This window comes from Ictidomys tridecemlineatus, unplaced genomic scaffold (genome assembly GCF_052094955.1).
Source record: "Ictidomys tridecemlineatus isolate mIctTri1 unplaced genomic scaffold, mIctTri1.hap1 Scaffold_88, whole genome shotgun sequence".
NCBI classification, from domain to species: domain Eukaryota; kingdom Metazoa; phylum Chordata; class Mammalia; order Rodentia; family Sciuridae; genus Ictidomys; species Ictidomys tridecemlineatus.
The window spans coordinates 510,325-532,190 of record NW_027526121.1 but is presented as its reverse complement, the minus strand read 5'-3'; the positions used below and the strand labels follow the sequence as shown (position 1 = coordinate 532,190).

The 21,866-nt window shown below is 38.7% G+C and overlaps 1 protein-coding gene and 1 non-coding gene across 13 annotated transcripts in view; both read left to right on the top strand.

Annotated features, from left to right (window-relative positions):
- The window catches only part of LOC144374792 (transport and Golgi organization protein 1 homolog), a 78,121-nt gene that overhangs the window by 23,834 nt on the left and 32,421 nt on the right, over positions 1-21,866 (top strand). For 9 of the 12 annotated variants that reach the window (XM_078037537.1, XM_078037540.1, XM_078037539.1 and 6 more), the window contains exons 4-6: positions 4,014-4,178; positions 7,865-7,979; positions 8,769-8,922. The exons of 1 other annotated variant lie outside the window; for it this stretch is intronic. In XM_078037537.1, the coding sequence (XP_077893663.1) occupies positions 4,014-4,178; positions 7,865-7,979; positions 8,769-8,922 (434 nt within the window). The remainder of the gene's footprint in view (positions 1-4,013; positions 4,179-7,864; positions 7,980-8,768; positions 8,923-21,866) is intronic. 2 more of the 12 variants (XM_078037546.1, XM_078037547.1) reach the window with 2 other exon arrangements.
- Positions 19,209-19,281, top strand: Trnav-cac (transfer RNA valine (anticodon CAC)). The gene has a single exon. It is a non-coding gene; the product is annotated as a tRNA-Val (tRNA).

Here is a 21,866-nt window from a genome sequence, read left to right as displayed (position 1 = left end):
TTTTTGTGAAATCATTTAAAATAATTTTGCAGTCAAATCTCTCATTACCTTTTCTTACATTAGCCTTTTCTACATAAAGCCAGTTCAATGTAAAATTAAAAATTGGCCATTAAATTTTTCACACAGTTATGATTTTGTATTTAATATTTTAAACAATAATATACTTGATTTTCAGCCTGAGAAGAACTGGGTTAAAATGCCCATTTTCTCCATTAATATTTCAAAACTTGGAAAAGTCAGTGATCTTTGAGCATCTTTAAATGGAGCCTATTAGGAACCATAGGGGTTAAATTAGATAATGTGTGTAAACTCTTAACAGATGTCTTGCTGGTAGTAAATAATAAATGATGTGGAAAGTTATTTATGGCTTTATACATCATGAGGTGTTTTAATTTATTATTTAACAAAGACATATTTATCATAGAAGTTTAGGCTAAATATGTCTTTGGTAAATAATAAATTATTTTTATTAGTTTTGACTTATCTCTTGAAGTTGGGACATTAAAGAGATAAGTCAAAACTTACATGAATATAGACCTGAAAGTAATATGAGAGTTTTTTCCAATTATAGTTGAAATGTAATGAAAAATTAAAAAGTAGTCATGGATACAGGACACATAGAGAAACTTCCTGTTCAGGAACATCACTTTGGTCTTTGGAGATTTATGTCTTCATTCTCTGACTCTTTAAATGGAACAGTATAATAAATAATTAATGTCTTAAGAGTGATTGCAGATCAACAAGCAAAGACAAATACAAAAATGGTAGGGGACACAGTGTTCCTATTCAATATCCTTGAATTAGTTTTAGATTTTAGATTGATTCTAGGCACCCAGGCCTCTTAGACATCATCAGGAACATCTAAATTGCTTTCTCACAACTTCTAAAATGTTGGGGACCACAAATCAAGTAAAGATGGCATCTGGCAGTTTGCCAGGAGGAGTGGTTTGTGAGTCAATGCCATGGAGCCATTAAGATGATAAGGATTCCTTATTGGCTGACTGCTGTATCTAGATAATGCTAATTGAGTCAAGCTGTGTGTAATCAGTTAGGTATATATACCTCTGCTGTTCCGCAATAAAGTGGTGCCTGCTACCTTGAGTACCCGATACCTTGAGTTCCTGCTCAGTTCCCTCGAGTTTCCCCTCAATAAAGCAGTTCCTGCTTCAACCTTCAAGTTGCTTAGTTTTGTGATCCATTTTTACTAAATACCAGAAGAGAAAGTGTTATGTTAAGGGCAGTGTGAGTTTAATTTTCTGTATCATTTAAAATTACTTGAGTGCATCCCCAAAGAAAACTAATATATTGATCAGATATAATTAGCTTCAATGTAAATAAAACCTTACCATGGATTGTTTGTGTATACTAGCAAAAGATATATAAGTGAAAATAATCTACGAAAGTTCATAATGCTTATCTAGCACACAAGAAATCTATGGGATAATAACAAGAGACAAAATTTGATGTGTATAAGAAGAAATATATTTTAGTGAAAAAAGTTTGATATTTAATTGTGGCTTTAAAATACTCTTCTATATTAGATTATATAAATACACAAATATAAATATTGCATCCTGGTCACTCTCCAGAAATCTGCCCATGTCACAGACGGGTGGACGGACAGCACTCTGACTCACCCTGTGCAGGCAAGCAAGGAGCTTCCTGTCCCAGTTACATCAGAGGAAGATACAAGACAAGCACCAGTTCACCTGCCATGGTGTGAGGGAGGATCTAGGGATCAATGCCCAGAGACACATTATTTTTAACAAATGCAACACTCACTTTCTCAGCCACTGGAAGTGGAGCATGGGTCTACAGGGGGCAGTGCCAATCTGACCTATGGCCTCTCACCCACCTACCAGCACCACTCACCAGGTTTGCTAGGAGGTGCAGTCATTGGCTGACTGCACCAGGCATGCTGGCTCACAGGGACTACTGCATCCTTCTGTCAGCACTCAGGGACCCCTCAGTTCCACTGGACCTGGGAGAGACAGGAGGGGGATGGGAGGATTTGAGGATATACTTTAATATGTGTGTATATATAAGTATTTACTTATTATATCTTTATATGTATGTATATATGTATATATTTTACATGTTTATCATGTCTTTATATGTGTGTATATTTTATGTGTGTATATACATACATGCTTATGAACTTTATACTTCCATGTGTATATTGATACTTAATTGAGAGTAGAGCTTCTATTTATCATCTTTATTTTTTTGAATACTGTTTCTTCCATATTGATAACTCTGGTTTGGAAGCATAGAGGGAATAATTTAATTTTCATGTCTCATAAATGCTCATTTCTTTTGTCCCATAATACATATCAGTCAAAATTGCAATACTTCCACAGTATGATTACTAGAAGCATTCTGGGGTTTTATTGTTAGTTTTGGTTTTGGTTTTTAGCATATACTCTCTCATTTCTTTTTTTCTTTCTTTTTTATTTTTTGCATTTTCTTTTTCTTTTTTGCCAGTCTTTTTTAAATTGATTTAAAAAAATAAATGACAGCAGAATACATTACAATTCTTATGACACATATACAGCACATATTTTCATATCTCTGGTTGTATATAAAGTATGTTGACACCAATTCGTGTCTTCATATATTTACTTTGGATAATGATGTCTATCACATTCCAACATCCTTGCTAGTCCCCTGACCCTTCTTTTTCCTCCCACCCCTCTGCACTATATAGATTTCATCTATTCCTCCCATGTTTCCCATCCCTACCCCTCTATCAGTTAGCCTTCTTATATCAGAGAGAACATTCAGCATTTGTTGTTTTGGGATTTTCTAACTTCACTTAGCATTATGTTCTCCAACGCCATCCATTTACCTGAAAATGCCATGATTTTATTCTCTTTTATTGAACAGTAAAATTCCATTGTGTATACATGACACATTTCTTTTATCCATTTATCCACTGAAGAGCATCTAGATTGGCTCCATAGTTCAGCTATTGTGAATTGTGCTGCTATAAACATTGTTGTGGCTGTGTCATTGTAGGATGCTGTTTTTAAGTCCTTTGAGTATACACCGAGAAGAGGGATAGCTGGGTCAAATGCTGGCTCCATTCCCAGATTTCCAAGGAATCTCCATACTGCTTTCCAATAGGCTGCACCAATTTTTAGTCCCACCAGTAATGTATGAGTGTGCCCTTTTCCCCTACATCCTCACCAACACTGTTGTTGTTTGTCTTCATAATAGCTACCATTCGGACATGAGTGAGATGATATCTAAGAGTAGTTTTGATTTGCATTTCTCTAATTGCTAGAGATGATAATTTTTCAAATATTTGTTGATTGACTCTATATCCTCTTCTAGAAGTGTCTTTTCAGGTCCTTGGTCCATTTGTTGATTGGGTTTTTTTATGCTTTTTGAGTTCTTTATATACCCCCGAGATTAGTGCTCTATCTGATGTGTGAGGGGGTAAAAATTTGCTCTCAGTATGTAGGTTCTCTGTTCACCTCACAGATTGTTTCTTTTGCTAAGAAGAAAATTTTTAGTTTGATTCCATCCAATTTATTGATTCCTGATTTTAATTATTGTGCTATAGGTATCTTATTAAGGAAGATGGGCCTTAATACCACACGATGAAGATTAGGCCTTCTTTTTCTTCTATTAGACACAGAGTCTCTGGTTTAATTTCTAGGTCCTTCATTCATTTTGAGTTGACTTTTATGCAAGGCGAGAGGGATTAAGTGATGAATTTTTTTTTTTTGGTTGTTCACAACATTACAAAGCTTTTGACTGAAGTGATGAATTGTTCCCCTAAATTTAGATCTTTCAGACTGGGGTTGTGGCTCAGTGGTAGTTCCCTTACGTGGCATGTGAGAGACAATGGTTTGAATCCTCAGTACCACATAAAATAAGAAACAAGATCAAGTTATAAAACAATTGAGATCTTTCCTTTGGGCTTTATTGAAAGTAGGGCAGGCTTGGGTGTGGAAAGGACAAATAGGCATTGGCTTAGGAATGACTCGATTATTTTATTTCCTAAGAGTCCTTGCAAAGAGTAAGGACCTGTGTGTGGTTGTTGTCTTCTCTACGTAAAGGCTACAGCTATGAGCGTGTGGACGGTTCTGTGAGAGGCGAAGAGAGACACCTGGCCATCAAGAACTTTGGACAGCAGCCCATCTTTGTTTTTCTCCTGAGCACCAGGGCAGGTAAGCCTATGGGTGTTGAGGAAGCAGACAGTCATCCCACCACTGGTACGTTTTCCCCTAATTCTCTTAAAGGAGAGGTTCTTACCAAGGAGTATTGAAAAAGGAGAGAATCAAAACACTTACGTAGCCTAGTACTGGACTTCACGTGTGGAGCTCTTTTCTGTTCAACCTGTGAAGCTGTGATCATGAGAAGGGAGGCTGAAACCTGGGCCTGTTGGAAAGTAATTCTAATCCACTTAGACCACTGACCGGGAACGTCCTGTTTTGTTTTGTTTTTAATTTTGGGGAAAGTTTTATTCACATTCATTCATTCTCCTTCCTAGCCATGAATTTGGAAAATAAGATAATCTATCTTCTAGTTTCCCTTCCTCCAGGAGTACCTCTGAAAGAGTGTTATACAGTTTAATAAAGATTTGTTGTTTAAAATGTGACTAAAGTGAAACTGACAGCTATTTATAATTATCATGGTATTGTCCATATGACTTAATCATAAATAAATGACACTTGTGGTTTTCCCAGTTGCTTTCACATAGTATTAAATAATTTGAAATCGGTTTGGGGAAATGGAATTTTTCTTACATTCTGAATCAAAAAGCCCTAAATTAATTTTGAATTCATAGTCTGAGTTTCATGATCTTACTTTTTTGATGGTAATCCTGATAGAATAGATATAGGAACACAAACAGGAATTGTGTCCTTGATGATAAAGAAATTAATGTCTTTATGGAACGAAAGGTCATCCTTATGTAGAAAGCACTTAGTAAGTGCTTTGTACTATATGGGTCTATAAAAGAAGTGTTAGATATGACCCTTGAGTATCAGGAGATCATTTCTCTAGTGTGTGTTTTAAAGCCAATAATAAGATACAATCAGATTCCTTTGGTCCAGTCTCTTCCCAGGTCACATACCACATTCAGTCCCATTGTCTCATGATTATTCTTTGGGGAAGCTCAAAGGATGTGGTCAAAGGCATGGTCAGTGTTGGGAGAGGAATTCCATTTATGTGTTTAAGATTTTTTTTTTTTTAGAGGGAGAGAGAGAATTTTTTAATATTTATTTTTTAGTTATCGGCAGATACAACATCGTTGTTTGTATGTGGTGCTGAGGATCGAACCCGGGCCACACGCATGCCAGGCGAGCACACTACCGCTTGAGCCACATCCCCAGCCCCGCGTTTTAATTTTTTTTTTCATATTTAGAGAGCAAATAATGTTTGAAACATCTAAAATTAGTTAATCTCCTTGGAGGCCTCAGAGTAGATTATCTAGAAGCTGAAGCAGTCCTGGACATTAGCCTTTTCCACGCACTAACTGTCATACGTGCCATCGTGTTGTAGCTATACCTGTGCCACGTTTTCATTTAATGTTTCCTTCCAGCTTTCCACGAGGTTGTTACCACATATTGCCGGCAGATGGCAGCGATAGCTTAGGAATATGTCCCAAACAACTAAATGCAGCTTAAAATATCATCTTTGGTGAAGAAGGGCTGCACTAGCCACTATTAACTCAAGAGAAAGATAATTTTTTTTTAAACTTTTTTAGTGATGACAAAGCAACTTTATTATTATTATTTTTTAGAGAGAGAGAGAGAGAGAGAGAGAGAGAGAGAGAGAGAGAGAATTATTTATTTTTTTTAGTTTTCGGCGAGCACAACATCTTTGTTTGTATGTGGTGCTGAGTATCGAACCCGGGTCGCATGCATGCCAGGCAAGCATGCTACCGCTTGAGCCACATCCCCAGCCCAAGAAAGATAATTCTTATGGAACACAAACACATTTTCAAATGAGATGACTGCCTTGATAATTAGCATACAGTGGACAAAAAGGTTCTGGAGCCTGGCACAGTAGTGCATGCCTACAGTTCCAGCTACTCAGGAGGCTGAGGCAGGAGGATGGCTTGAGCCCAGGAGTTAAAGGCCAGCCTGGGCAACACTGTGAGACCCTGTCTCTGTCCCAGGAGTAATGACCTCAGATTCTGGAATATGGGATGGAATCCTGACTGTTTTACCTTCTACTGGTGCAACTTCAAATAAATCCCTTAATCTAGCTGTTTCCATTTCAGCATCTGCAAAATGAGAATAGTGCTAGCAAGGACACAGGGTTGTTGTGAGGGTTAGAAGAGTCAACACATGTAAAGTGCCATGAGCAGTGCTTGGCAGTAGTAAAATAGAAGTGTAGCTCTTATTATTGGGTATAACGTAGCCTTTCTCCGTATTCAGTCATTAGTATTTCTTTATTCCAACTTTGATTTTATAGGAAGACTTCAATGAGAATGTTCCTGCCTGGCTTGTCTTACATCCAGCCAGGAGTTAGTAGTCCTGTAGAAAGGAACCCTTCATTCAGTTCTTGGAACAAGCCCTTTCAGGCCTGTTTTAGCAATGAGCTCCAGTGACCCTGGCTAGAGTGTGTTCTGTACAGTTTCCACATTTATCAAAGAGAAGCCTGTGGTTTGCTTCTTAGTACTCTAAATTCCTGAACCCAAAGTGCTCTTTTGGCCTTTTCCTGCACCATTGGAGAAAGACCAGAGAGTTGTTGCATTGAGTGTTCTTGTCTTGAACTGATTTTACGACATCTTCTTTGATCAGTGTGGAAACCAGTACAGGAAGACACTCTCAGGTTTTCTCCACTCAGAGGCAGGTATCATCTGCTCTAATCATAGCTAGCGTCAGGTCTTCCTACCTTGTTGAAGCTGCAAGTGTGGTCATGTGTGTTTCTTACTGCCCACTGCAGACCTCTCTTTGTTTTAAGATACATTTTTAGTTGTAGATGGGCACTGTTTTAGTCAGCTTTTTCACCTCTGTGACCAGAACCAACTGTGGAGGAGGAATGTTTATTGGAGGGCTCATGGTTTCAGAGGTCTTAGTCCATAGAAGGCCGACTCCATTCCTTGGAGCTCCAGGGGAGGCAGCATCCTGGCAGGAGTGTGTGACTGAGGGTAGCAGCTCACATGATGATCAGAAAGCAAAGAGAGAGAGACTCCACTGTCCAGATACAAAATATATACCCCTTAGCCATGTTCCTGCTGAACCCCTTCCTCCAGCCACACCCACCTGCCGCAGTTACCACTCAGTTAATCCCATTAGCGATTCATTCACTGATTAGGTTAAAGCCATATCCCAGTCATTTCTCCTCCAAACCTTCTTGCATTGTCTCACATGTGAGCTTTTGGAGGACACCACATCTAAACCATAACAGATGATACCTTTATTTTATTTATTTTTATGTGGTGATGAGGAAGGAACCCAGTGCCTCACGTGTTCTATCACTTGTGTGTTATCACTGAGCTACAACTGCAGCCCCCAGACCTCTTATTTTTGGAGCTGTTTTCTGAAAGAACTTGTGTCCTTATTCACAGACTGTTTGAAGCAAAATCCAATCAAGGTTTTCAAACAAATATTAAATGTCTTCATGCAATTAACTTAAGCATCCTTTTCTTCTGCTTACCTCTCATTCTGTTATATTTGATAATTAAATTTTCCCAGTTCATGCAATGAAAGGTGAGGTAGCACTTTTGACCACTGTAGGGTGGTCAAAACCTGAAGTTTGGGGCAGAAATTTCAGTTTGAAGGATGAAACCAGTCAGTTGGACTGATTTCAGATTTTCAGTAGGACCCAGTCCTGCCTTGTGTGTTTTCTAGTTCCTTATTTGTGTGTTGCTGATCATGCTCCTTTTTTGTATGGTTTTCAGGTGGAGTTGGCATGAACTTAAAAGCAGCAGATACTGTTATTTTTTCTGACAGTGATTTTAATCCTCAAAATGACTTGCGGGCAGCTGCCAGAGCTCACCGAATTGGCCAGAACAAGTGAGTGAGTTAGACATTGGCACCTTTCTGCTCTGTTGGCTTGCAGCTGTGGATTGGGGAGAAAGGTGGACTGTGTAGTCCTGACAACAATGCCACGTTGGAGTTAGAGTCCACTGGGTTTGAACCCCGTTGTGCTGCTGGCTTGTAGAATCATGTTGGGGGATCAGTGGTCCCATGATCAGTTCAGACTCACTTTGTTGAAAAGAACAGTTAAATTCCAAAATGATTAGAAGAAACTTAGAATTTATTTAGTTCATGTTTCTCACATTAGATCCTAATTCAGTTTAAAAATGAAGTTAAAGCCAGTGGGTGCACATGCCTGTAATCATTATCAGCATGGGAGACTCAAGCAGGAAGATCAAGTTTAAAGCCAACCTTGCAACTTACCTAAACCCTGTCTCAAAACTTTTTTTTTTTAAGGCTGGGATTATAACTTCATGGTAAAGCTCTCCTGGGTTGGGTTCCCAGTACCACAAAGAGGAAACAAAGTTGTGTTCAGCTACTCTTTGACTTGAGGTAACATGCCTGCCAGGGGTTATCCTGGCTACAGATGAAGGCCCAATAGTGGTCACTTGGTCTTCCTTCCTCTTCCTCTTTTGGGGAAAAGTTCAGGAAGAATTTGAGGCCAGATTTCTCTAACAAATGCTCAGGTCCCAATGAGCAGTGTCCTTTTCATTGTTCCCTGAATGTGGCATTTGGTTTTGCTTCCTTTTGGGTGTATTTTCCTGGCATGCTTTTTTCCCCAGCTTTGCAGACTTCTAACACTGCTCTCATTTGACTCCCGTACAGGGCTGTGAAAGTGATCCAGCCGATTGGCCGAGACACTGTGGAAAAAATAGTTTATAGGAAAGCAGCCTCCAAACTGCAGCTCACCAACACGATCATAGAAAGAGACCATTTTACTCTGGGAGCCCAGAAACTTTTGGCTGATCCTGACCTCCAGGTAAAATGTGTTCTTTTTAGAGTCTCATGATTTATAACCAGTACTATCTGTGGATGAGAATGCAAATAAAAAGGACCAGCATTAACCACCCATTGTTGCAAATTACACATTTTTTCATTGGCCTAATTCTTACCCTCTCAGTACCTAACTACATGCAAGGTGCCATACAAGCTAAAAATGAGGGTGGCATTTAAAGGCAGAGAAAATAGAATAAAGAGAATGAGCTTTGAACCATCTAACTTGGATTGAAATTCACATCTTATCCCTTTTTGGATGTATGACTTTGAGCATGTAACTGAACATCATGGATCTAATCACTTTATGGCTTCTAAAGATGAGTGTGCCACGAGTTAAAAGAGAATTTGTTTAAGTTCTTTTTTTTCTTCCTTTTTTTTTTAATCAGTGATGATTAGTTCCATACCTCCTCCTTAATCCCAGACCCTTTGAGTAGTGACTTACAGTACTCATTCCATACTCAGAAATGAGTGAACAAGATTAGTAATTCAAAATTATGCCATAGGATATAGGGATGAAAGCACTAGAGTTAATTTGTTGAAGAAGGAAAAATTAGATGGGAGTCAAATGCTGTCTTAGAATATCCTAGAGAGCTCTCTTTTGGTAGGAGGTTTAGAGTTATTCCTTAGCAGCAGCCTTTGAGATAAAATTGAACCTATATTATAATATACCCCAAGTCCTTCTGAGGGATTAGATGCAGAGAGATCAACCCCTAGTATCTAGTATGATTCAAGCATGAAGAGAGTAATAAATGTCTGAGAAAAGGTAGTAGCTGTGGGAAAGTCTGCTGTAGGAAACTGCAGAGAAATGACTGGAGTTGGCTATTCTTTTGAGGCAGGCAGTGAGAGAGAGCAAGTTCCAAGATGGCTTTAAGCCTTTAAGCCTGAAAGATGAGAGTAGAAAGTAGGAAGATAGGGATAGAAATTAGAAAGATGAAGATAATGTAGGCTTTAGTCAACAGAGTTTGTAGTAAAAATCAATATACATTATTGTTAGAGGGAGACTCAGAAAAGAAAGGAATTAGAAAAGTTTGCAAGAAAAACCAGGCTTTAAAAGAATCTGCTTATCAAACAAAAAATTCAAGAGGTATATGAAAGGGAAAAAATTACATAGTATTACAAGCAGAATCATCAAATTTACAACTAGCCCAAGCATGAGTCTAAAAATGGCAGTTTTCTCACATCTGTATCCTTACACATCAGCATTGCAGACAGGGAAGGTGCTGTTTTTGTTAGGGAGTCACTGACCTGCAGGAAAGGGTCACAGATTTGGGGGTACTAGAACCCGAAAGAAGAACCCTAGGTTTTGTTTGTTTGCTTGACTTTAGTTTATCTTAGAGAGTAACTGGAGTCTGTGTTTTGAGTCTTCTGCATGCTCATCTGTCATGGTGGCCAGGCAGGCTGTGCATTTTATTTTCACACTATTGAAGAGGCAAGTTCAAATGGAAGGGAAAGCTGGAGAGAGAGGTGCGTGTACACTGTAGGTGTCTAAATATACTTCTTTACAGGACGTTGGGAGAGGAGCTCATCATGGGCTGTTGTGAAGGCACAGGTGTCAGGAGTTAGAGGAGATGGTTCCCCAGTGGAGGGAGCTCCAGGCATTCAGTCAGGGGTTTCCCTGTGACATTGGCTGCTAGCACATCATTGTGAAATGCACAGGCACAAACTCTGCCATGGGACCAGATCCTGGGGCCAGAACAAACTATGGGCTGGTGGAGAGGACCTCGGTGGGACTTCCTGCCCAAGCCATGGCAAGAAATCACACTCTGGTTCTGTCTTGATTCTTTCCTCCCCACCAGACTGTGAGTTATTTATGGTTGCCAGGAACAAGGGTGATAACTCACTGCCTTGTCTCAAAATACAGCAGGACATTTTTTTAAGTTATTAAAAGAATTTAATAGTAAAAGACGTGATTCTGGTTTGATAAATCTAAGCAGTATAGAGCAGTGAAGTCCTGATAAAGGAAAGCAGGTTCCTTGTCTTAGAAGGAGAACACAACAGAAACAGAGAACAGATACAGATGCGGTGAACACTTATTGAATGCGTACTGTGTGCTAAGCATTGTGTGACATGCACTTTTTCCAGTTGTTTCAGAAGAAGAATAACAAAAAAATGAGATAGACGTTGTCTTTACCTCCATCTTAAGAAATTTTCCAAACATCAGATTCATGACTCTAATCTGAGCACTCTTTAACTTCCAACTACATGCTCTTAGTTACTATAATAAAGTGGTTTTCATTTAAAAAATGGGTAGTTCCTTAAAGACATGTTGTGAGTGAGCAGTAGCGAGGGAAGCCAGGAGACATAGTCCAAGGAGTGGAAGAGGGAAGGGTCCCAGTATGGAGTGAGCCTCATCATAAATACTAGGCTTTCTTCTGTTTTGGGTACTAAATGCCAAAGCCATTTGGCTTGGTTATATATATGTGTACACCAAAGTTAAATATAAATATAACAGGTATGGTTTTGCTTAGTTTTTGTCATAGTTTTCATCTCGGGTATTTTCAAGCTAAAGTTTCCAAGTTACAGAATAGGCAATCTAGAGATAACTAACCAAATCTAAAAGGGCAAAATGAAAATGAAGTCCCATGATGTGGATCCCAATTGGTTCAGAATTCCTAAGAGATAATACTTAGGGAGGTGGAAAGTTGCAAGTAGCAAATGAAAGCCAGGTAACACTATCTAAGATTCTGGTTCTTGTAGCCTTAGGAAGTAGGCTGAGTATATCCCCTAGGGGGAGCAAGAGGGCAGGATGGGGAGTGCTGCAGGACTATCCAGGGAGATTGAAATTGAGAAAGGGCTTTTGGGTCTGGTGATCAGGGTGGTTATGGTTTTGCCAAAGTGGGTCCCATAAACCACTGTAGTAGCAAAGCGGCTTGGCAAGGACAGGTGGCAGCTCATGGTGAGATGAGGTATTCAGTGGCACCTTCTCTTTATAAGAGTTTGACAGTGGGAGAGGTAAGAAGGTAGCCAACAGGTTCTCTGAGTTCTCTCAGGACTGCTGGAAGTGCCTGTAAAAAATGCTGGTGAGAAGTGCTATAGAAGATGCTGGAATCATTTTATCTGCCCCCACTCCTCAAAAAAATTGGAGGCCCCAATTTTTTTTGGTATTGTAAATAATTGTCAAAGTCAACATCTCTGATCATCATTTATCACCTCTCTGCTTATTCCTCATCCAACTTCAAAACAGCCTGGCAGGTGTCATTTGTGATGGAAGAGAAGAAAGTCCATCAGGGAAAGAATTACCTGGTATCATTTAGACACTTAGCAAGTCACACATCCTCATCTGTGTTTTCATGAGAACTAACTGGATCTCTCATTTTCTTCATTCAAGTTGAGTGACATACTGAAATTTGGCTTGGATAAACTGCTGTCCTCTGAGGGGAGCACCCTGGAGGAGGGAGACCTGGAGTCCATCCTGGGAGAGACAGAGAATAGCCAGTGGGCCTCTGATGCCCTGCCTGCAGCTGGAGGAGGGATCAGAGAGCAGGAGGAAGGAAGTGAGTTGGGGTTAGGTGAGCCAGTGACTCCATCACCTCAAGGTAGGGTGTGAGTGAGATGCGTCCCCACAGGAAGTCCTGTGTCCTGCTCTGGGACCTTTCTTTCCTACCCAGCCCTGTAGTCATCTGATGACATTCTTAAGGCTTCCTGGTCCAAGAACTGCCAGAATAATCCTTGTTCCCTTGAAGCTGGACTTTGAATCCAAGTGATGATATTAATGTTTATGGTCCTGTCAGTCTCAAGGATTAAATTTGAACCTTTTCTCCCTTGACGCAGACATCTTCTCTGGAGTTTATTTGGTAAACCTCCTATCTTTATGATGGTGCTTTGCACAGTGATTCCTCTTCTCAATAGTAGAATGTTTTTTAAATTGCAACTGATATTTATGGACATTTATTGTGTTCATCAACAGTACTACTATGTCATGTGCTTTAGGTCGTTTAAGACCCATGAGGTGGGGGGCTGGGGTGGTGGCTCAGCGGTAGACCACTCACCTCGCACGTGCAAGGGCCTGGGTTCAATCCTCAGCACCACATAAAAACAAAAGTAAAAATGAAGGCATTGTGTCCAACTTCAACTAAAAATATACATATTAAAAATAAAAAGACTCATGAGGTGTAGGAGATCATTTTGTCTTCCTTTTTTTTTCTCAAATTTGGTGTCTCCCCCTTCTCTCTCTCTCTCTCTCTCTCTCTCTCTCTCTCTATATATATATATATATATATATATATATATATATATACATATATATATATATATATATATATATATATATAGTTGTAGATAGACAGCATGCCCTTATTTTATTTTTTTAATGTGGTGGCTAAGGATCAAGCCCAGTGCCTCACACATGCTGAGTAAGCACTCTGCCACTGAACTACAACCCTAGCCCCAATATTTATCTTTTTGTCCATTTTCTGTTCTGAAATATTTGAATTTCAGACTTGAAAGGGTTTTTTTTTTCTCATGATTATTTTTAAAATGACTGTTCTCCTGTATCAGTAAGAGGGAGTCAATATGGGCTGGTGTGAGAGGGTTTTACTGACCTTTTTTAAAAATTTTTATTCATATATGACAGCAGAAAGCATTATAATTCTTATACATATAGAGCACAATTTTTCATATCTCTGATTGTATACACAGTATATTCACACCCAGTTCTTGTATTCATACCTGTACTTTGGATAATAATTATCACATTCCACCATCATTAATAACCTCATGCCTCCTCCCTTCCCCTCCAACCCCTCTGCCCTATCTAGAGCTTGTTGTTCCTCTCATCTCCCACTCTCTATCCCACTATGAATCAGCCTCCTTATATCAAAGAAAACATTCAGCATTTGGTTTTTTGGGGATTGGCTAACTTAGTATTATCTTTTCTAACTCCATCCATTTACCTGCAAATGCCATGATTTTATTTTCTTCTATTGCTGAGTAATATTTCATTGTATGTGTGTGTGTGTGTGTGTGTGTATGTGTGTGTATACACACACATACACACACACACACACACCCCACAGTTTTTAATCCATTCATCTATTGAAGGGCATCTAGGTTGGTCCCACAGTTTAGCTATTGTGAATTGTGCTGCTGTAAACATTGATGCATCTGTGTCCTGTAGTATACTGTTTTTAAGTCCTTTGGATATAGATTGAGGAGATGGATAGCTGGGTCAGATGGTGTTTCCATTCTCAATTTTCCAAGTAATCTCCATACTGCTTTTCATATTGGCTGCACCAATTTGCAGTCCTATCAGCAGTGTATGAGTGTGCCTTTTTCTCCCACATCCTAGCCAACACTTATTGTGGTTTGTATCCATAATAGCTGCCATTCTGACGAGTGAGATGAAATCTTAGAGTGGTTTTGATTTGCATTTCTCTAATAGCTAGTAATGATGAACATTTTTTCATGTATTTGTTGACTGATTGTATATTATCTTCTGAGAAGTGTCTGTTCAGGTCCTTGGCCCATTTATTGATTGGGTTATTTGGTTTTTTTTGGTGTTTAGCTTTTGAGGTTTTTTTATATACCCTAGAGATTAGTGCTATATCTGATGTGTGAGGGGTAAAGATTTGCTCCCAAGATGTAGGCTTTCTATTCACCTCACAGATTTGTTTCTTTTGCTGAGAAGAAAGAAACTTTTTAGTTTGAGTCCATCCCATTTATTGATTCTTGATTTTAATTCTGGCACCAAAAGAGTCTTATTAAGGAAGTTGGAGCCTAATCCCACATGATGGAGATTAGGGTCTACTTTTTCTTCTATTAAATGCAGAGTCTCTGGTTTTATTCCCAGGTCCTTGATCCATTTTGAGTTGAGTTTTGTGCATGGTGAGAGATAGGGGTTTAATTTCATTTTGTTGCATATGGATTTCCAGTTCTCCCAGCACAATTTGTTGAAGATGCTATCTTTTCTCTAGTGCATGTTTTTGGTACCTTTGTCTAATATAAGATAATTGTAGTTTTGTGGGTTAGTCTCTGTATCCTCTGTTCTGTACCATTGGTCTACAAGTCTGTTTTGGTGCCAATACCATGCTGTTTTTGTTACTGTTGCTCTGTAGTATAGTTTAAGGTCTGATATAGTGATGCCCCCTGCTTCACTCTTCTTGCTAAGGATTGCTTTAGCTATTCTGGGTCTCTTATTTTTCCAGATGAATTTCATGATTGTTTTTCTATTTCTATGAGGAATGTCATTGGGATTTTGATTGGAATTGCATTAAATCTGTATAGCACTTTTGGAAGTATGGTCATTTTGATAATATTAATTCTGCCTATCCAAGAGCAAGGTAGATCTTTCTATCTTCTAAGGTCTTTTTTTGATTTCTTTCTTTAAGGTTCTGTAATTTTCATTATATATATCTTTCACCCTTACTGAGCTTCTTAATTCAAGAGTTCCTTCTAGCCTGGCACAGTGGTGCACACCTGTAATCCCGGTAACTCCAGAAGCTGAGGATCATGAGTTCAAAGCCAGCCTCAGCAAAAGCGAGGCACTCAGTGAGAACCTGTCTCTATTAAATACAAAATAGGGCTGGGAATGTGGCTCAGTGGTTCATGCCCATGAGTTCAATTTCCAGTACCTCCCTCCCCACCCCACCCCACCCCGCCACGAAAAAGAATTCTTTCTCTCATCAATACAGAGAAGCACAGTGGCTTCAGTAGGGTGCTTCCTTTACTGGTAGGGAAAGGGCTGGGTGAGGCTTTTGGTTTTGTCCTTCTGAATTTCCTCCCATTGCTTCTCTCTTTCTCCCTGCCATAGACTGTCGAAGGCTGTCTGCATTACCCCTTTCTCACCTAAGAGCAGAGCGTCCCTAGATGTCTGACTGCGTCTCCTTCCAGCCCTTCCTTTGAATTCCTAAGCAGCCACTGCTCTGAACTACCAATCTCAGTCATCCTGGGGTGACCTCATTCTGGAGGATGAACTTCATCTGTCTGGCACTGCTAGAGCCCCACTGTCCTGCTCCTGTGCAGTCTCTGTCTGCCTCCCCAGACCAGTGAGGGCTTCAGAGCTCAGCTGGTTTGGGATGTTCATTCTCTGTTTACCTTCAAGTGGAAGTTTATAGTAGTTCCCGACTCCTAATTTTGTGGTAGGCTTAGATTAGGGGTGGTTTGATTATCCTTGTTGACTGGTGTGGTTTTTATGGAATATATGGAGAATTCAAAATCTAGGCAATTGGCATTATTTTACAGAACACAGTTCTTGGACTTTTCTTGTGTTTTATCTTTAAAATTTGTTATGATAGTATCACATTTATATTCTTCAAGAACTCTTGTTCTCAGCTTGTTGTTTTAATCATATCCTATTCCCATTTCAAGGATATAATATCCTCCCCGAGGACATTTATTATAGCTTTTTAAAATATATCTCAGGGAGGATATTTATTATATCTTTTCAGAAAGTGTTACCCTGCCCACTGTATTATCTCTTTTTCCTCTATTTGCTTTTCTTTCTTCCTCCTCTTTTTAAAAGTTTTGTTTTGGAGTCTCTCGTTCTTGTTAGCAGTTTATCTGAAACATCTGGTGTCCTTTGATCATCGTGCTGGTGAAATTCCCCAAAGCTGACAGGCAGCTCTGTTGTGAACAGGTGGGAGGCCTTTGGGCCTCATGCCAACAGCACTGGTTGGCAAGCCAGCTTTTGCACTGGGGGAGTCAGATTTGAAGATTTCACTGGAAAACTCATTGTATCCTAAGACGAGTCCTATACCATTACAGTGAAATTGGTGGTTTAAGTTGGAAAGACAGGGAGCTGAGGGCACGTGGTGCTCTTGGTGTTTGGTGTGCGGATCCTCTCAGTTCCTCCATACTGTGGTGCCTGTGCTTGTGCATCTGAGTTTTTGGAAAACTGAAAGGGTTTCAGTTCCTGCAGTCAGCCCCAGCTAGATACCAGTGTTTTGGTTCCACAGCTCTTTTGAATTTGTTGTCCTCTTCTTATCCACTTTTTATCTTCCAAAGAATTTGTGCACTGTTTCATCTACCATTGCCTCATATATCTTTTTAGAAATCTGTGTATTGTCCTTTAGCTGTTTCGGGTGAGAGAAAAAATAGATGTGTGTGGTCATATTTTTAAGTTGTATTTGATTACCTTAGTACCAAGTTTCCACCCTTTTCTGTACTCATCTAGGTTGACTTTATTTACTAGAACAAAATAAAATTGCAGTGTTTTCAGAACAAAATAAAATTGCAGTGTTTCAGTCTACCTACAAAAAAAATTACATTTTTGCAGACAGTTTAACTGTTGGATTCTCTACTTGGATAAAAATTTGGAATGTTGTCTTCGATGACTGTCTTGATTCTCTTTGTGGTAGATGGTTCCTCTGGCAGGACCCAGATGAGGGTCTAGACCTGTGGGCTCCAGCTGCCTCCTGAAACAGAGTGAAGACATAAAGCATGGTTAAAAATACCAAATGAATATGAAAGAGGAGTAGTTAGAGCAGCCCATTCACAATTAAGTATAAAGTAAGGTTGCTTTATCTTTAATGCCAAGTTTTTTAAAAAGCACAGTTATATGGTAAGGTGAGCATGCCCAGAAACCTGCCTTGGGAGCATGCGCAAAACCTAGCCCCGCCCAACTCCTCCTTTGAAGGTGGAAATGGAGTTGCCCGCCCCTTTAGCCGGTACTGGTTAATGGAAGTGAACCAGGAACTAACAATAGGCTGCTGCCTTCCCATTTGTTTGGCCAGCGGTTTACATCATTCTGTCTCATCCAGAAGGTGTAAGATTTCCATTGCAAATAGAGATTGTGGAGAGGGGTCAGCAGCTGGACTAGGGGAGTAAGATGTTACTTTTCCTGGTGGTCCTTTGGATTTTGCTTTGCTTTCCAACGACCTGTGCAAACGGAAGCATGGCTGATGGTTCTTAGGAGAAAAATACATGAATAGTCTTTTAATTGGTTCCTTGATCATTCTTTTCTCTTTTATTACAGTTTTAGCTTTTAAGTGACTTGGCTGCCTTCTCTACTATTTGGTCATGAATTTCTTTTTTTTCCTTCTCAACAAGGATTGTTCTGGGGACCCAAGTGCTGTCAGCTTTTATAAGGAATGTTGATTACTTTATATGAAATAGGATGGAAGGAGGTTGATTAAACCCTGTGAAATGAGAGACAGTTGGGGAATTCTGGGAAAGATGGCCATGGACAAAGATTCGTGGGATCACAATGTACTTCTACAATATTTGTGAGAGGGATGTGTGAGATAAGGATCAGATTTTTTTTAATAGCATCAGGTATCAACCAGCACTAATGAGTGAAAGCTAAAGGGAGGCAGCTTGAAAGTCTTTGCAAGAAAGGATTTTGTTCATAACTATGACTTCACAAATAATGACTCTCCCAGGATTCTCTGAATTTCCCCTCTGAGAGTGGACCATTTGAGTAGAACCAGAGTATCAAAGAAGAAATTTTAAAGTCTAGTAAAAATTTATACGTGGATTTTTCAAAATGCTACAAATAGTTGATTCTTTGCTGTCTTTAAACAATATACAGTAATCACAAGAAAATTTCCTTCTGTTCTTTGTGTCATTAGTTTTTAGCCTCACTCAAACCTAAGTGATGATGTGGAAGAAGAGAGCACACAAGATAACATGGCTATTAGCTTCCAGTTTAGAGGCTTGTCCTGGCGAACATTTCTTCTCTTTTCATGAGGTATAAAAATATAACCAAAACCCATCAGGACAGATTTTATATGGCTAAAAATTCATGCTTTCATGAAAATAGGAAAGAGTATTTCTGATTTTTCTTAAAGTTCTCAAATACATCTAAATAGTAGATAGAAAAAAACAGTGGAATGAGATTACCATCATTACCCTAAGTACACATATAAAGACACAACTAGGGGCTGGGGATGTGGCTCAAGCAGTAGCGCGCTTGCCTGGAATGCATGCAGCCCGGGTTCGATGCTCAGCAACACATACAAAAAAAGATGTTGTGTCCGCCGAGAACTAAAAAATAAATATTTAAAAATCTCTCTCTCCCCTCCCTCCCTCCCTCTCTCTCTCTCTCTCTCTCTCTCTTAAAAAAAGACACAACTGATGTGACTATGTATACAACCAGAGATATGAAAAATTGTGTACCATATGTGTAATATGAATTATAATGCATTCTGCTGTCATATATAACAAATTAGAATTAAAAATAAATAATTTTTTAAAAAAGATTTTAAAAAGTGGGAAAATCAGAAACTAATATCGTTCCATGCTGTACATATCACTTCCCTTTCTCAAGTACAATCTGGCACAAAATGTGTTCAGAAGAGATTCCCCTCCAAAAAAAAAAAATCCACTGGGGATGGGGATATAGCTTAGTTGGAAGAGTACTTGCCTCACACGCAAAAGGCTCTGGGTTCAATCCCCAGCACCACCAAAAAAAACCCAAAATCTGATATTACATCCAATGGCATGAACAAGATTTAAAAAGCCACATACCCATAATGAGAGCATAAAGCACACAAAAGGCTTTCTAGATTCCAATCTAGGAAAAAAAAATATCCCAAGGAAGGAGAACAATGTTCTTGCAATTACTTTTCTCTAAGGAGTGTCTTAGTATGGTGATGAATGACCTTTTTTAACCCCCAGCACTGAGGATTGAACTGAGGAGTGCTCTACCACTGAGCTACATCTGCAGTCATTAATGTTTGTTTTGTTTTTATTTTTCTTGAGACAGAGTCTCACCAAGTTGCCCAGGCTCTCCTCAAACTTACCATTCTCCTACTTGTCAACCTCCTGAGTAGCTAGGATTATAGGCATGCACTATTGTACTGGCTACAAATTATATGTTTTTAAATCAGGAAATTGTCATTTAGAGAATATTATTCCCATAAGTTCTTTCTATATAAATTATTATAGAGCAAGCTTCACACAACCAATTGAAGAGACATTATCGTTAATAGATTATCCTATATTGTAGTTAATTGTATGGAAAAGGAACAATGTAGCAAAAATGAAATCATAAAAACAAAGACATTTCACATAGTAATGTAGATTAAAATGTCATCCAACTATAAATTCCCCCAAAATGCATGGACCAAGATCCTACCCAAGATTGAGACTTGAGGAAGGACTGACTGTATCCTTTAAAGGCACAAACTCATTTTTTCTTCTCTGTGGTACCCTGTGCCACACTGTAAAGAAGCTCAGGCTATCTTACTGGAGGGAGAGTCCATTTGAAGAAAGCCCCTGACATATGAAAGACCACATGGAAAGGGAGACTATATAAAGCCAACAGTCAGCACCTTAGTTCCGTACATACAAAGCCATCTCAGACCTTGTAGTCTAAATCAGGCGTGTGCTGTATGGGTGAGCCTAGGTGACGCTGGAGCAGAACCTTGGTTAAAGTCTTGACTTACAAAATTATGAGAAATAAAATGGTTGTTTGTTTGGTAGTGGGAATTGAACTCAGAGGCTCTCGACCACTGAGCCACATCCCTAGCCCTATTTTGTATTTTATTTAGAGACAGGGTGTCACTGAGTTGCTTAGTGCCTCGCCATTACTGAGGCTGGCTTTGAACTCTCGATCCTCCTACCTCAGCCTCCTGAGCCACTGGAATTACAGGTGTGCACCACCACTCCTGGGAAATGGTTATTTTTTAAAGCCACTAAATTTTGGAATTTTTAAAAATATAACAATAGATAACTAAAACACTGTTTATTGATGATTTGTAGGGCTTTTATTTAATGACCAGTTTTATTAAAGAATACCCCATTTATTTCTACTGTGATCAGCAAACAAACTGAAATTCAATATTTAAAATTTTTTGCCAAGAATATAACCTATCTTGCAAGTTTCCATGAGGACTAGAAAAGAATATATATTCTGGAGTTGTTGGGCATTGTCAGTCAATGTCAATAAGATTAAAGTGGTTGATAGTTTTGTTCAGACTCTTGTGTATCATTAGTGATTTTTTTTTATAGTGTTACTGTAAGTTGTTAAAAGGGTGTTAAAAATTCAAAGTATAGATTTGTCTCTTCAGTTTTGTCAGCTTTCATATATTTGGGGCATATAAATGTTTGGTTGTATGGTGTCATGTTTCTGTGTTCTTAAAAACACATTATGGTATTATGAAATGTCTTTCTTATCTCTTATAAAACTCTTTATCTTGAATTAAATTCATCTGATGTTAGTATAGCCTCTGCATTCTTCTTGGCTTACTATTCATGATGTATTTTTATCTATTTCTTGTTTTCATTCTATTCATTTTTTTATTTAATGTAATTAAATAAAATTACATTAAATAAAAATTAAATTTTATTTAATTTATCCATTAGCGTTTAGCTTTATTGCTTTACATTATTGTTTTAGCAATGTTTCCAGGAATTATGAAATGCATTCTTTAATTTATCACAGTTTTCATAATTTAAATTGTGATACTTTCTCACATCTCCCCAAGTCCTTTGTGCTTTGTCGTCATACATATTACAGCTGTATACCCTATGTTTTTTACCTTAGTCATGTTTCCAAGAAATTAAAAGAATAAATATGTATACATATTGTCTTTTATATTTACCTACATTTTAGTATTTCTAGTACTTTTCATTTCTGTTTATGGTGCATTGTCTTTAAAAATATCTACCCCAAATTCTCCACATTCCTGTATCATGTTGCTTCTCTCATTATGAAGTAATATCTATTTTCCCACCCGCTGAGTCTGGGCTGGTCTTTTGTCTTGTTTTAATGAACAAAATATATTTTTGGTGAAAGTGATGCCATGCCAATCCTAGACCTAACACCTTGGGAAGGTGTATACCTTCTACTTTTATCCTCTAGAAATCTAATCAACAAATAAAAAATTTTAGAATGACTGAATGACTAAAAGCATTTGAGGAGATAAGCCTGACCCAACCAGTTGAGCTAGCAGACATTTAAACAAAGCTATTTTGTCAGTTCTACCTTTGGTTAAACAATCCCTGCTAAAGGAAACCACATAAGCACTAATAAATACCTAGAGCAAA